The sequence below is a fragment of the Drosophila simulans genome, chromosome 2R, assembly GCF_016746395.2.
Source record: "Drosophila simulans strain w501 chromosome 2R, Prin_Dsim_3.1, whole genome shotgun sequence".
NCBI classification, from domain to species: Eukaryota; Metazoa; Arthropoda; class Insecta; order Diptera; family Drosophilidae; genus Drosophila; species Drosophila simulans.
Window position 1 is genome coordinate 9,013,821 of NC_052521.2, and position 17,074 is coordinate 9,030,894.

A 17,074-nucleotide genomic window follows, 5' to 3' on the forward strand; every position below is an offset into this window, starting at 1 on the left:
CAATTTTGATATTCACCTCACAATGACCAGGCTTATAACTGAGCAACAAAACAATTGAGATTATTTCTTTTGTATCATTATGATTGGACTTATTGCGATTCTTGATTAACCTTTTATTTACATCTCTTTACTCCAGCTTTCTGTTACCAAAATAAGTATTGCTTAATTTAATCGTTGTACGATTTGTGCTTTGTTTTTGGGTCGCTGGCAACACACACAATTTGATTTACAGCATGATCAATAAAACTGCCTGATACAACTGGCTGGCTAATCGATCAATATCAAAATGCAGGGGCAACTTTGCTAATGGCTCGCCAACTGGACCTTGCCCAATATCGTCTAGCATATGGAATTCGGAATTGGGTGGGTGACTAGTTTCGGCTTTTTTGTTTTTATAATAAAGTGGAGCAGGTGGACGCCACCCAGAGATCATTATCTGGCCGGGAGACCCAGTTTTCCTAAATGGAGCAAACATTTCAAGGAATGACAAACGCTGGTCCGGTCTCCTTATTTATGATCAATGAAGTGAGGTGGGATTTGCTGTGGTCTAAATAAATTTTAAACTATAAGAAACCGAATTTTAGAATTTTGCTATTAAACAAAAAATTTGATTGAAAACTATGTTTTAGGTAAAAAGTTTACTGTGAATAGAATGGTATAAAAGGTCGAAATTACATTATAATTATAGAATATAGTGCATAGAATATAATATAATGTAGAAGCTAAGGACAACTCTTAAACATATAGTATTTTTTTTGTGTTTTTCAGTTTGAACTTTTTTTATGGGTTTTTGTATTGCGTATAGAAATATATGGAAGATAAAAGTGCTTACTTGGATTTCAGTAACTTCTGAAATACTTTGAGCACCCAAAAACATTTTCTAGAATACACTCAAACGATTGGCAAGAACCTAGAAACCTTTGAGAATGAACTGGCCCACTTGGAAGACTTGGAGTCGAGCCGCATGCGATCTGCAAGGAAGTGAGAGAAGCGGGCGAGGAATTCCGGACCAGCCTTTCCGCCGAGCCATCTATCACCCACATGGACATGTCTGCGCCTCGAAGAATTTATAACGACAAACTGTAAATGCGAGAGAGGGACGGATGGCGGGGGCGGTTCGAAGCGGGAGCGAGTGCGAGCGGAAACGAGCGCGGTACGAACACGGATTCGGGTTTGTCGGCGTCGGCGGCGGTTCGGTTCGAGACGACGACAAACGCAATAGCTCGATGTTCGACGACGCTCAGATTCAGATTCAGTTTCTTTTCACCTTTCGTCGGTTGTAGATCGCTGCCAGCGGAAGCAACGGATACCAAGTCCCAGACACACAGGCACCAAATGCCTTGGAAAATATTTTTGAAAAATTCCAAGTCACAATCGAGAGCAACTAATGCGTTCGAGCCAGATTAATTAGCCAGAGGTGAAAAGTGCATTGCGCGGCTACAGATACTGATTTTGTTTTAAAAATCGCACACCAAAACCAGTTAAAAAAATAAAAAACACAAGCGAAATATATATTTTCGAGTGCCCCAGTGCCAGTGCAAAAATTAAAAAAAAGCTATCGCAAAATAAATCAAATTTTGTGCAACGCGAGAATACACAAAAGATATATTCGAATAAATACAACTAATAATATCGTGTCGTCGTTGCGTCGCCGTTGACAAAAGTGCAATACAATCATCATATATTTATTACAACCAATTACATATTGTTAATCAAAAGTAATAAAATACGCAAATCAAGGCGAAATATTGCATGTACATAACAAAAAGTGCGGTTGGAAAAATACAAAAATTGCAAGAGTTACGAAAAACAAAAACGTAAAAAAAAAACTGAAAACCAAGCAACACGCCCGGATTCGATTGCATTTTTTTGCGGTGTAGTTGTAAATTTGTTGACGCTGCTTTTCTGCCCAAAAGTATCAGATTCGGATTCGCCGTACACATCCACATATGCATACGCCAGTTTATAAAACTTCTGATTTCTGAATTTCCGCTCGGACACCAAACTCAGCAGAAAATTAAAACTCTTTCGTCAGTCAAATGATAGACTTGCGACGATACTACGCACAAACCCATGTTGGATTATAATTTATACCCTTAAATTTGGGGGCTACAATGCGGCCAAAAGTATACGATGTAAGTTTTGCGTTATTATTCCTGCCAATGATAAAATTTCAGTTCCTAAAAAATTCCAATAACCACATAATGTTAACGAGACTGTCTAGTATATATGTTTATGAGGGTTCCTCAGAACGTTTTATAGTCATGATAAATTTATAAAGTCATAGTCGTTCTATGGAAATTGGGCTGATTGGTTTAAGCAGTAAACCAAAATGGCATGCTATTTAAGGTATTAATTATTGGGGCTCTTTCATGTTTCCTTGAATATTTAAACATGCTACAAGGTTCTACCTTTGGGTTCGTTTTAAAAATTATCTGCTATTTTAACATATTTTTTCTTCGAATACTGAATATTCGTAAACCACGTGCAAAGCAAAAGGAGTGGAACACGCCATGCCCGAACCAAAAACCGATGGCAAACCATACGCAATCCAAGGAGTAATCCGCAAATACCATGACCTGTGTTCTTCGCTCCCTTTACTTTTCGCACAATTCCCACACAAACACACACACAAATATAAAAATAATATATATGATGGACGGAGGGCTGTTTATCAGGCGCAACGCCATTTCACTTAAAAAACAATTTCCAAACGCACATAAAAAGCACAATTATATGTTCGAAACAAGATATATGAAATGTGCCAAAGACCAAGTTCAGTCTGATTCTGATTCCGAGTCTTGGTTTCTGTTGCTGTTTCAGGTTTAGTCTCAGTTTCGGGTTCAGGTCCATAATTGCCGTTTATAACTTGTTATGGCACCAACACATGCACACTGTCAGGATAAATCAGCTCGTGTGTGTATGCGTTCGGTGCTCCTGTGTGCGTACAACCCCTTTTTTCGAAAAACTTTCGAGGGTTTGTGGCGTGTTCTGTGATCAGGACATTTACCTGAGTTATAAATCAATTGCAAACGCGCCAACCCCCGTTTAAAATCATTCGCGAAACTCGCATGGTTAGCATTAAGCTAAAGCCTTTAATACCGATTAATACAGAGTAATTGTTTCTAATCTCAATCTCAATCCCCACCTTATACCAAACCATAAACGAGTTCAACATTTCACAAGGCAAACAGTGCCACGCCCCATCGAAAATATTTTCGTAGAGACACACGATAAGCGTCTCGTTTTCCTGTAAAAATAGACAATATTTGATTTGATAATTCGAATTTGTTTTCTCCTTTTATTAATTAAACGGAAATACGTTGAGATAACACCCGTGAGCGCAGAACTTTTGGGCTTGGTCTAAATCGATTGATAAGCACGAACTGCAGCGGTATTTTCTGGGCCCAAAGAAGATCCATTAGGAGAAGATCATCGAATGGAACCCCTCGAATTGTATACATTAATCTACACCCTCGAGACTTTTATTGAAATTTATGATTTGGCCACGAGGCACGAGCTCAAATGCCAAAACATCATAAATACATCTGTGACTAGGCACATATTTTTGTGCAGCTTTGATTAATGCAATCGAGAAACCCAGAAACCGAATCTTGCCTCATTTGTTACCGTTAATGGAGGCCGGACAACCTTGGCCAAGTTAATTGCACTCTTTTCTATCATGACTCGTAGGAAAATCACCAAGTTCAACGAACAAATATGTTAATGTAAATTCTAATACATACTCATATCCTAGAATTCTCAAAGCTCGACATTGATAATTACTATTTAAAATATGGAATTATCATTGAACGTGTCAGGTTCCTGGTTTATTCGAAAAGGTTGTTAAGTGTACGAAAGTTTGAGGAAATTAACAGACCAACAAAAGTTTGCTGGCGCCCAAAGCCGCTAAATACAACAAAAAAATGTCACATCCCAGGTTTATAATTAGGTTACGCGCGGTTGGAAAAAGCTGCATATGTACATATATACAAAAAGTGGGTTGCGAAAAGTGGCTTTAACAATTGGGTCCCCAAACAAATGACGCCAAAGCTAGAAATCGAGAATCAGCATTGGGAAACGTCCCCAAAAGGCACGTCCCTCGTTGCCCTACAATTTCATACAGATAACACGGCGATGATGTATAGCAGCATATATATAGCTTATAGAGTATATCAAACGATTAGTCACATTGGCAGCTGGGATCAGAAGTTTATAAGTAAGACGCCGACGGCAAAGCCGCGTCACAAGTCGCGTCTGAATTTGTTTATTATCATCGCAAAAAAGCGTAGAGAATTCGGTTAGTACATTCCGGACACACTCCCACCACCTGTACGATTAACTCTGTCTGGGATTATGGAGGACTTAACCTGAGAGGAATGGATTTTTCTGGGCGATAAGCTAACGAATTAACCGCACGCCGCAGATATCTCGATTGGCTTTCTTGGCGATCTTCAATTTGCAATCGATTTTCGAAGTATATGGCTTAATGTCTTTATGACCAGCTCAATGCCAGTGACTAAGTGGCCAAGATCTGGGCAAAGCTAGCCCCATATAAACCCATCATCTGAGCCGCCAGCAAAGTTTTCCCAAGTTGGGAATAAAAATAAAAGAAAAAAAGCGAAAGAAACGAGTTCGTCACTATCTTATCAGCACGTTCAAAATATACGCCATGGCGTACTACGAGTACTACGTTCATACATACTGGTCTATATCTTCACACACTCGTATGGGTATATACAAAATAATAACAATGCGCCAAAAAGTAACCATGCGGCCGCCAAGTGTTTATAGTTTGTTTTGCTTTTTCGTATGGTTCTAAAGAGCCAATCAGCAAAGCCCCCCCTTACCTAAAAGTTTGGCCCCTCGAAGGGCTCTATGATTTTTTACTACGTTTCGCTGGGGCTTTTACAACTCTACGAATAAAAAAATATTTGCTTAGAGCGACAGGGACGGCTGATTAAATTGTTCAATTTATGCCAAATATTTGCATTTGGGCATCACAGCTGCACAGAGCTCCACGATTGCCGATGCACCTGACCCACAATGCTGGCCATTGGTTGTTTTATTGGTGTTGTCATTGTTGGCTCAGTGTTTCGTAAAAGGAAAATAACAAGCCACAAACACACCCACTTTCGGAGGTCCCACGAAAAATCATCAGAGATAAAACGCATCGATGGTAGTTTTTTTTTGATGAATTAGAAAGTTTTGTATTTTCGCCCAGAGGCGTTTCTTTGGATCCCCCCAAACGCTAATCAGCTTAGCGATTGATTTATCTTTTCGGTTTATTGTCTAGGTGATTTATTGGCAAGCGACTATCGACGGTTATCAGATATTTACAGTAATGTAAGACTGGCTTTTATAGAACCATAACGGCCGATGATAAGGCACCCGACCGATTTCGATATATTCACCGATCCGCTTTGAAACCATATCAAATGTATTTGCTTAGCCATTTAAGCTGGCAATTTAGTCGGAATGGAAACCGAAACACGCGTTTTACCCCCTAGTTCAGGTGCAAGGCAATTATTATTTGCTTCCAGAAAAGGTGTCATATTTGAGTAGCCCGCTCACAGCCCTAGACAAATTCAATGGATGCACTTGCCTTTTTGTTTACCTTCAACTCGCCATCGTCTCATCGATTTCGTCGCCATCTGGCCATCTCTTTCTCCGGCCCCAGTCCCGTCTCTTTCGCTCTGTCTGGGCCGGTGTTGACACTTTGGGAAAGTTGCTGAATGCCTAACAAAGTACATATATTCGCAGCCACTTAAGTAGCCCGGACTTATCAAAAGGGCTGAGAGCACCATGGCAGAAAGCCGCTTATCACCTCCGACGGTGCAGCTGTCCTCCTGGTGCGAAAATCGCATTAGATACAACCCTATATAACCCCCTATAAAGCGGTATTATAGTCGGTATAGGAATAAAAAAGGGGGTGGACACACCGAGCAAAACACGTGATGTTTATAATCATTAATAAAGTTAACAATACAATACTGCATTCAATGCGAACCATTAATCAAACCAACAACCAAACAATTAATGTTTATTAACAGTTCGAATGCGATTTTATCACAACTAAACTTTTTTTTTTATAAATATTTGGTAAGGCCTTCTTCACAGTGGTAGATCCTCACCAACTGTAAATATATAAGTAATAATTCCTGAACAGAGCACATTTTTCCTCAGTGTATCCAAAGGTGAGAGGGCGGCTTGCTAATAAGGCGAGATTTGTGTGGCGGCACGTCGACTTTTTCAGCATTCCAGCACTTTTCTGCCACCGCCCCCGGCAGCCTTGACATCAAATGATTCGTCTCCTATATATATCTACTGAACAGTCTGAAAACAACATTAGCTTATCGCTAGGGTACACTGAACTCTCACGGATTCCCGTTCCCATACCCAGTGCTCCGGTGGTCTGGTGGTGGTGGTGGTGCTCCCTGCTCTATTATATTTGGGGCGTTGCTTTGGTGGCTACCAAGTTCAAGGGGTTTTTGGGGGACGCGGAGGAAATAACCGAGATGAATGGGAAAGAGCACTCTTGGTGCCAAAAGTATGCAAAGTTTTTGGCATGCTGCGCGCAATCTCAAGTCTTAACTCTTAATTAAAGTGGTCTGGAAAGGGGCCAAGAAAGTGTGCTGGAATTACCTAAAGCTTAAAGATTATGTTTCTTAAATTGGTTAGAAGTTTTTGAGCGTTTTGCCATTTCCTGCCACACTTTTTTTGTCTCTCTTGATTTGCATATTGTTCTACATCTCATGTCGCATTGAAATGCATACTTCACATTCCCAATCCGAAACTGAATCCGATCCAATCCCACTGCCTGTTGCAGTTGCAACTGCAGTCGCTGCTGTGCACATTCCTTGCACATACATATATAAATATTTTCAAATAATGCCCACCAGCTCGGCGCCCTGCTGCAAAAACAATGGCAACACAAAACTGGCAACTGTCGGGAGTCAGTTGAGTACTCGTGGCACAAAGTACGTTTCGTATACATCCCTTCCAGTTGGAACTTCATTAAGTCGTGGGACAGGGCAAACACGTAAAAGTTGCAGTTGCAGCCGGAGAAATCGGCGGGGTTCGAGGGATTTCGAGGGGTTACCGAGGGATGAGGCTTAGGGTTGCTCGGCGAAAAGCGCAAGGTGGATGATGTAAGAGTATTAAGTAACAGCCAGTTCCCCGTTCGAGCCAACCCTTAAAACAAAGGAAAAAATTGCATTAAGTGCAGCCGGGCAACCGGGCACACCGAAACAAATGAAAAACTGCACAAAAAATGAAACAGAGGGTGCCCTCTATCATCATCATCATCGTAATCATGATTGTACCCATCGTCAGTGCAATCGAAATCATTCGCACAATTGACAGCATAAAATTTCACACCATAACACGTGGCAAGTGGGCAAGAGGGAAAATCAGGAGCATAATTACACGATGGATTACCCACAACACGTGCCCGCAATCAGAGTACAATACCTATCACTTTCCTCACCGACTATCTGGCGAATCTTTGTGCCAATTCATTTTTGTGTCCAAATACACTTTATGGCCTAATCTAATCGGCTGCGCATTCCGCAGATGCCATATGTATTTCGTATATTTGTGTATACGAACAATTATGCGGCTATAAGTGAGCTGGAAGCAACAAGTGTTAAAGTCTAGATGCCAACACGTGCCCCGTTCTCGAGAGTCGGAGATTCGAGGCCCAAACTAGTTTGCATTCGATTCCAATCGAATGGAAAATAAAGAGACCCGCTGCTTAGCATATTATCGATCGATGCGATCGCGACGAAGCACTTGGAGTTTAATTTTAGTTACCAGATTTATAAGTATACAGCCGGTGGCCAAAAGCCCCGTACAATCGAGTGGACAAACTAATTAAAGGCCTGAAAATGTCGCCGGCGATTAGATTGCACATGTCGAATGTGGTCGCTGTGACGTCGATGGTATTACGAAAGGAGGTTCCACTGTTTCGATTTCGAGACTTTGTGAATGAAAGCTCCACGTTCGTGGTGGTCCAAGCAAAAAATAAAAGAAATGGAAAAATGTGAGCACGTAGCGAAAGGAAAACTCTCAATCGAAAACTATTGCTATTGAGTATTCAGGGCACACTATTCCGAGGTGCAGGGCTCTTCGACATTGCGTAAGCCAGACCAAGGAAACTGGGGACTCCACTAGCGAAGAGACCCTTACTGGCTCCGTTCTGGGCTCCTGTCTGCATACCAAATAAGGTAATTATGAGTCGCAGAAGCGAACAAAAGTGAAGCACAGACAGAGGCGACTGGCCATAGAAGCGATATCGAGTTACATACATGGGAACCGACGATGCACGGGGAAAAATATATAGTTAATTCACAGAAACTTCAACTAGAAAATATTTAAAATATACAGCATACATTAAGTGCTCACTATTTCATCACTTGCAATACCATTTCATTCAGCAAAAGCGGCCTGAAATTTATTAGCGACAAGTTATCTAAATAAACATAAATAGCAATCTAGAGCTAAATATAGAAAATGATTTGCCATTTGTGATTTCACAAATTATCTATAACTATTGTCATTATTGGATAGTCAGTTTGGCAATCATTAGTTTTTCTCTCTGTAAAGCTGCGGTTCATGCGTTCGGGTCCTTTTGTCTGGTCTTAGAGAACTTCTGAACTTTTGAAGTTTTTGGTATCGGTTTCAATTTCAGTTTTCGGTTTTTATGTTCTGCGGTTGCCAGGCCTCAAAAAAAAAAAGGCTTTTCTTTTTTGTCTAACTACCTAAGCTAACTGAAATTTCGTAAGCTGCTGCTATTGATCCGGCAGCAGTCGTGGAAAAGCCATGCAATAATTTACTTAGAAATCCAGCTAAGCATAAATTGCAAGAGCTTCAGGTCGACTTAATTGCCAGACAAGCAGCATCGCAAATAAATAATAAAAAAAAAGCGTTTGAAAAATATTGTGCTCCTTCGACGGGCATTGTGAAATTTCATTGAGAATGCCCGTGTGTGTTTGCGTTTGCACATTTCAAATGAACTTTATTGTCTGCTGTGAAATTGAAAAATGATAAAAATCGCACGCCACCAGGCATTTGATTTGGCAGAGCTCCTTTTGGCTTTATTTTCATTTTTTTTTTCGGGACTGCCCACTGAGAGGGTTAGGGATTTGGATTTGGCACTAAGGGCCCTTGCCAAGTCGCCTCCTCCTGGGGCAGTTTTAACTTTTGACTCTCGTTCGTTGCATATATTGATTTCTCGAGCTCGATTCTTTGCGTTTTCACTTTTCAAGCGCAGAACAGAGAGACCTTCGTCTTAAGAAACTACCCTTCTGGTTCTTGAGTTCTGTTCTTGTTCGGTGCTTTTTTTAAACTTTTTTTTTTTTTTGCATTTTTGTAGTTCAGTTCAGTTCAGTGCTAAGCTGAAATCAATGACCTTTTGGGCCCGGGGATTAGTTGGTCGTGAAACGAAATATGCAGTGCGGAAAGTACAACAAAATATGGCAAGACTTGTTCGGCTGAATCGATAAAAATGAAACAAAAAACAGGGGAAAAAATACAGCACATTTTCCTCTGGCGTTTTCCGAGTGGCCACTTGTGGTCACTTGTGCTGGGGTGACATTGAGCCGGAGGCACTGGAAGGGCTCTCCATGCAAATCCGATGGATACGTGCCGCATTTTTTATTTAAATACATTTTTAACTTTTTTTAGAGATATCACGATCGGCCGTAAAATGACTTAATTGTTGTTTAAGACGGAAGTTCGTCTCGGAAAAAAAAAATACAAAACAAAACGAATAAAGTTGAAAACAAATCAATAAAAGCAATAATAATCATTAATAATAATCTGTAAGATTTATGCAAATGTTTTTCCTTTGAATCACACTCAACTCTTTATTTATAGTGGCTAGCGTAATTTTATTGTGAATACTATTGAACTCTGATACTCATTTCGTTTATTTTTTCGCCTACTTGCAGGTTCCACAAGTTCATGCCCAATGTCAGGACTTATATTATACTGATGGTGAGTTTTTGTCCCACTGTGACTACTGCTATTTGAATTTTTACGACCTGTATATCTTAGCAAATTTATGGGTTATGAATAACTTTCGAAGGGGATTTCTCCAAACTAGCATAGCTTAGTATTTTCCTAGAATAGTTCGGGCAAAAGCCTTGATCCAGTTTTGGCTATTGGATGGCCAAAAACCATCTGGATATCTTCAATCTCAATCGAAAGCTGTGTTGCTTTCAACACACTCTGAATAATTATCTTGAGAAATGTCAAAATATTTTTATTCGTTCGAGAGATTGAGTGTGTGTAATCGAAATCGGAGTGGGGGCGAAGCAATTCGGAGTTTTGATATGGGAAGCGTGTGTACATTGGAGTGGCTCTCGGTTTTGTGGGGTCTCTCCACTTGAGGCGGCCCATAAAAAATAATAATTATTATTATTATGATTATGTTTGTTACACATACACGGCGGGGGGAACGTCATTGAACTATTGAAAAGGTCGCACGGCATTCTCAGTTTTTTCCCTCTTAATTTTTTTTTTTTGAGAAGTGCAAACAGAAGGCCTTGCTCTCCTTCCATCCATCTATCCAAAAAAACTGACATTGTGTCAACTCGATGATGGAGAATATGAGGCATGTCAACCACTTGCTCAACCCAAAACGATTGCTTAAGCCCCGATAAATCGATCGGCACGCGTCGATCTCAGTGCTTAGGTCAATTTGTTTTGGATTGTATCCACAAACCCATCGCTTACCCACCTAAAAGTCCTACTAAGCCCCATGCTGAAGTCCAGCGTTATTTTTGGCCATTCCCCCATAAATAGCTAGTAATGGTTCCTGGTCGCTGGTGGTGCCGTGTGGTGGGCAGACCTTATAAACGACATGATGTATGGGGATGGTCCCATTTAAGCTCCGATAAATACTCGATTTGCACTCGCCACACTTTAAATGTCATATGTCTGGCCCATTCGCTCGTTTGGCCGATTTGCATATTTCATTATCTTAGAATAATTGTGATATCATACGAGCAGTGGGTCGAAATTCGGTGGTCCAAAGGTCGAAAACGTGCCAATTATGGTGGACATGAGACACAAACGTGTCAGGTGGTGAAATATATAATTCTGGAGCTTGTCTTGTGTCAGGTGATTTCCAAAAGGTTCCTCGAGCCATGGAAATGCGTTCAAATCACATGCAGATGCTGATTCCCCACAATCATTCTTGCAAATTCCAAGCAATTAAATTCCGTAATGGGACATTTTCTCTAATTTAAATGCATGGGAACGAACTACCCGTATGTGCAGAATGTCAAAGCTTAGAACAACATATCCCATTGAGAAACCAATTACCTGGACTACCATAACACCGACATAATGGCCAAGTTGGCCAGCGGACCCAACTTTGACCATAAAAATTGTGTGTCGCATGTGCGGGGCGGTGTAGTAAAAAGCTCATCGTATTAATGGAAATTTATGGGGCAGAAAGGGTTACTCCGGTGCAGGATTAGTGGCCAGATGTGGCTGTAATGCAGATGAATCGTCCATTAATCGAGGTACCATCCTTTTCTCCTTCTTTTTTTTTTGCAGACTTTTGTGGCTGCTATTGCGTGGTCAGCAAGCGCCGCGAAAAATGTTTTAACATTGAGCAAACACAGCGAACTTGCGCTGCACATCAATTCGCACGGCAAAGTGACCGCCGAGAACATACTGCGGACATATCGTAAGTATTACTTAAATATATAATATATCACTTAAATATGCCGAACTGAATACGAACTGGGAAGGCTCTTACTCATGCGTCTCGCGTTCATCAATTACCATTGGCATTTAAATTAAATTGGCATTTGTACAAGTACTTCTATAGATGCGTATGTTTGCGGATAAAGTCTGGCCCCCTTAAAGTGAACCAATACTTAAAGTAAAATAAAAAAAAAAGATTTTAAAGGCCTATATATTATACTTTTTTTTTTGTTTAATTTAATTGACTATTCACGCACACATTTCCGCATAGTACCATTTGAAATAGTCAAAGCTAGCCAATTTCGCCTGTACCATATGTATTGTGAACCCTGTCTGCGTCTGGATCTTCGTCTGTGGCTGTGCATGCTGTGTGCTTAATTAAATTATTGGTAATTTAATATTTGATTGATGTTATGAACCGCGCCGAACGGCGCCCATTGCGGTTTCGTATTTGTTTTGTTAGTGTCCGGCCGCTCTTAATTTATTCGGAATTCATTTGCTGCGGTTTCCAAGCCTCCGCAGCTCTGAAGTTCAGGAGCATTCATTGTGGGTTGATGACTGAGCGAAAGTGACAAGATCAGGCGCCGCCTTGCGTCACATATGTATATGCAAAAGTCCAAGGGATTTCCAGCGATCCACAGCCGTTGGGCATAAACGAAATCCCAATCCAATGAAACGGAAACTAAATTGTCAGCACGGTATTTTATCTTATCGGGCAGCAGGCGCTACTGGGGCAATTTGATCGATTTGCTGGGTCTTCGAAGGTCTTTCCCGAAGATCCGAGTCCAAAGCCTAACACCAGCCAATTCGAACGGAATTATCAGACCTAGCTCAATTTCAGGGTTAAACCCTTTCGCCCAGTGAGAGTTCAACGACTCAGTGCCGGTAATTGACTGGGGCGATCCATTCATTGATTTCATCAAGTCTTCCACTGAAAAGGCGCACAGTTTCATTCTAATCAAAAGCCCCTTCATAACTTTATCAAAAACCTTTCAATTAATTGGGTTATCTGTAGGCGCTTCGAGTGGTTCCAGTTCCAGTTCCATTAAATATTTACACAATAGCCACCGCACGTTTGTTTGCCAATAATTAATTAAATTTCGGATTTTGTCCTATCTCGCTCCTTATAGAATACTTCAATATGGAAGCTGTCAACGATGTGTTCAGCCTGGATTTCAAAATCACCATCTATTCGGCGGATGTAGACTACTATCTGTGCTTCCATCACGGCAGACTGGTTGGAAAGGTGAGTTTTAAACAATTGTTATAGTCACTTAAATTTAAAATCAAAACTATACAAGCTCAAGAGGTTTCTATGATAATAGTAATTAATAAATTACATATTCAAAATGTGTTTAATTAAGCTGTTTAGCTTATCTGAAAAACTAGCTAGATTATATTTCCATTTTTGAGTTCAGAAATGCTACTTATTTCCCTCTTAAAGATATATGTTTTTTTTTAAGTCCTTACTAAGTTCTCTTTCCCTTCTTCTCTTTTATTCTATAGAGAAACGCCACAAAGGAGTGCCACTTTAAGGAGGGAATTTTCATGGGCAATCAGAACTTTAGTAGCGCCTACAATCCAGTGCTGCGTGTGGGTTTCAAGGGAAATTTCAAGCCCATTGGCTTGAATGATTTTTCCAAACCGAAAGTGATGAAGAAGGCCATACTGTTTTTCTTTCCTTTGAATGAGGAGAAATTCAATTTACATTTGGCTGAAGTGCTGAGCAGTAGCACCACCACCACCACCACGACGACGACAACAACAACTACATCAACCACAACAACGACAACACCACCACCCAGTACCACCACAACAACAACCACAACAACCACACCAGCTAGCCCAGTGGCGGTCACAAAACGGACGCGTTCCAAATCGCGTCGCCCAACAAGTATTAATAGCAATAGTAGCAACAGCAATATCCCTGACAAAATCAGCAGACACAACAGTAATAGCCTTAAGTCCTACAACCAAGCCAATAGCAACAACAACAACAACAGCAGTAACAATAATGAGTTGGATCTGCAGCAGCAACAGGTGATCCTGCAGAGAAATCGCAAGCTCGATCGCCGCCACAGGCTGCAACAAAAGAAGCGGCAGCTGCAACTGCAGCAGCAACAACGCCGTCGCCAGCGGCAGCACGGCACAATGGGTGTGATGGCCCAGCCGCAGCCCAAAAACCTGGTGGTGCGTCATCATCACAACAATGCCACCATCATGGAGCGGCGCAGACGTCGCCGCTTGGAGCGGCAGCAGCACAAGTTGCAGCGCCAGTTGTGGGAGCGCGAGCAGCGCGAGGCGGGCGAAAAGGAGCGGGAACGCGAGCGGGTGGAGCACCTGCCCAAGGCCACCTCCTCGGCCTCGTCCTCCTCCTCCTCCTCGTCGACGGCCACCTCGACCGCTCTGACCGCCACGGCCGCCTCGTTGGCACCCAGCGCCTTCAATTTGGTGGCCATCATGGCCGCCAGTCGTCGCAAGCGGGACAGGCGAAAACGCTCGGCGGGAGCAACAGGTGCTGGTGCGGGCGCAACAGGTGCGGGCGCAACAAGGGGCGGCGGCAGCAGCAGCAACAGTCCGCCCGATGCTGATATGCAACTGGTTGAGCTGCCCTCGCAGCGATTGCAGCAGCAGGATGAACAGCACCCACAAAACGAATACTCAAAACCCTATGTTAATAGTAACTTAAACTTAGATCTAGACCTAAACGTAAACGTAAAGCAACTAATTGATAGTAGTAGCGTTAGTGTTAATCATGCAATACCTGCCTTGCCAAAAAACTACAACTACTTGTACAGTAACGAGCATTATAATTTGAATACAAAAAGTAGCACGACTGATTCTAGTAGTTTAGACGATAGCACTAAGTTCGATAGTCCAAATAGCCATAGCCATAGCCACAGCGCGTTCAATCAGAATATTGACAATAATCTTAAGCAATTAACCGATCGAATTGAACTTGCCTCAGCTGAAAGCCAAGTTGAGACAACAGCGAACCCCGAAGGTGAGACAGAGACAGTTACTACCGAAACTGTAGTGCAGAATCGCAATCATATTGATGCTAATAATATAATCGACGATAGCTATCCGAACGACGAGGAGCACGGAGAGCTGATTCTAAAGAAACTTCTTCGTGGCCTCAGGTTGCAACAGCAACAAGTGCAGCAGCAGCAGCAACAACCTAATATTGAAAACCCTAACGAAAATATTAATGTTGTTAACAATAATCAGAATCATAACGATGGTGGGCTGCTGACAAACAATAACCATAATAGTAATTACAATGAGCAATTTGCGAATGACGATGAAACGATACGAATTCAAAATAATAAATATGAAACACATATAGTACAATACAAACATGCGGTATTTATTTGGAAATGATTGGGGGTTTCTAGGATATATATCCAATAATCATTGCTTGGCTATTTGTCAGTCTGTTAAAGTCACTGTGGTAAGTATTTTGTTACCTTGTATTAAAATTTATGGAATATACTATATATATATATACTTGGTATACAAGACATGATGTACGTGTTTTTCCCATCATCATCTCTGGTCTGTGAAAATGTTTCCCCAAGATCATCTCGCAATCCGGAAACATCTATGGCAACATTTTTGTGGTCACCCAATTTGGCTATTCACAATGCGCATTCCAGCAAATCGTAAAAAAAATCAACTGGAAAATATCAAAACATAATTCGAAAATCGTGTAACAATTGATAAGAATCTACAACAATGTGACAATGTGTAAATCTCCTGACTGTCTGACCTCAATCTGCTCGGATAACAATAAATAATGTGGCGGCCAAAGTCGCCACCAAGTCGCGTGCAAAACGCGTGGGCGATTTTCGAATATTTCCATCACATCTTCTTTTGTGCTGCGATCCAGCTATCGGTGGAAACTATTTGATAGATGTTCGGGCCATGTTGACACCGCATAAATCATAAATACAGATTTCATATTAATTTATGCAAAGTACCCGAGATGTATGGCGTGTCTGAAATTAATTAACCAGCGATTTCTGTGTCGCAGCGACACATGCAAATTCGGCTAGCTTTTCAGGCCTCGCATCGGATTTATCAACGAGTCGCGCTTGAGGTGTCCACCTAGCTGGCCAATCTCCGTCCAGCCGGACAGCTCTGGCCAAAACAAAGATCTCTCTTGGCCAACTGGCGCCGCGTGTCTGTGATCGCGCCCCTAAGCGAAAATTTAAAAAATATACAAAAATAAATAAAAAATCGTAAATGCTCACAACGAAACGCGGCACGCCAACGCCTTAGACCGATATTCACATATACGGCGGAGTCGGCAAATGCCGCTAATGAAATTTTATTATACTCTCGCAGCAATAATTTATAAATTTGTTTAACAAAAAATAAATTTGTTAAGCAATAAATTTAAATACGCAAAGCACTTGCCACTTTTCTAAGGCGCTCTGTGATCTGTCTACGCGGCTATCGAGATGCTCTCACGGCTTGGGTTTCATCAGTGGATGATGATGATAGAATCTTGGGTTTTCAAGCTGGGGAATTTGACATTGACGATATGGGTTTTCAATCCAAGGCTAGTCATTGGAATCGAGAATCTTCTATTTGTGATTTAGCTATGATTAGCTAATGGAATTTAGAACATATTAGAGTTAAAATATGCTTGAGTTTTTAATATGTACATCTTACACAAAAACAAAGGATTAAGAACTACTGCTATTATTTATGTATTACAATTATCTTGTATTTATTTATTGCCTATGGTTTGGCATTATCACGGAACTTTTTCCCGGATAATTATTCCCACAACACGTTTCAGCATACATTTTTTTTAAGAAACTTAAATAATTGACCAGACCCACCCATCCCATCAGCTTGAAGCTTTGTCCGGCATTTAAATGTTACACCTTCCCAGGCTGGATGAGCAGGTTTTTTTTTTTTGGTTGGAGGGGAAGGAAGTGGAAATATCAAACACCCAAACAAATAAAACTCAAAATTTGCATTAGAATACGTCTCGGTTTGGCGTCAAAATAACTCAAAAGCAAATAGCTCACTGGTTTTGAGTTGAATTTATGGCCCAAGTCCAAGTGCAAGAACAACATGAGCAAAGTCGGTTAGGAATGTCGGTGGATATATGTATTTGTATACATTGTATATATATTTTATTACTTTCTTGTGTAAATTAAACCAAATACGTTTGTATTGAATGGTTCTTTTTATTAGAGCCAACTGCTCTGAATTCTGGTATCTTACGAACTAAATGCAAATCAAATTTATTCAGGCCGCCAAGTCTTCGGTTGGAGGCAGCGGTCCCAGCAGAGCGCTTAGTCAGCGCCTCGTGCCGTCTGGAGTTCCGTGCCTT

The 17,074-nt window shown here is 41.2% G+C and overlaps 1 protein-coding gene across 1 annotated transcript; it reads left to right on the forward strand.

Annotated features, from left to right (window-relative positions):
* Window positions 1–1,225: 1,225 nt before the first annotated feature.
* On the forward strand, window positions 1,226–15,105 carry LOC6734036 (integrator complex subunit 5-like protein). The gene is made up of 5 exons (XM_039291583.2): window positions 1,226–2,135; window positions 9,954–9,999; window positions 11,569–11,701; window positions 12,852–12,967; window positions 13,228–15,105. Coding segments are annotated over exons 1-5 (2,175 nt in total). The 5' UTR covers window positions 1,226–2,133.
* Window positions 15,106–17,074: the final 1,969 nt, after the last annotated feature.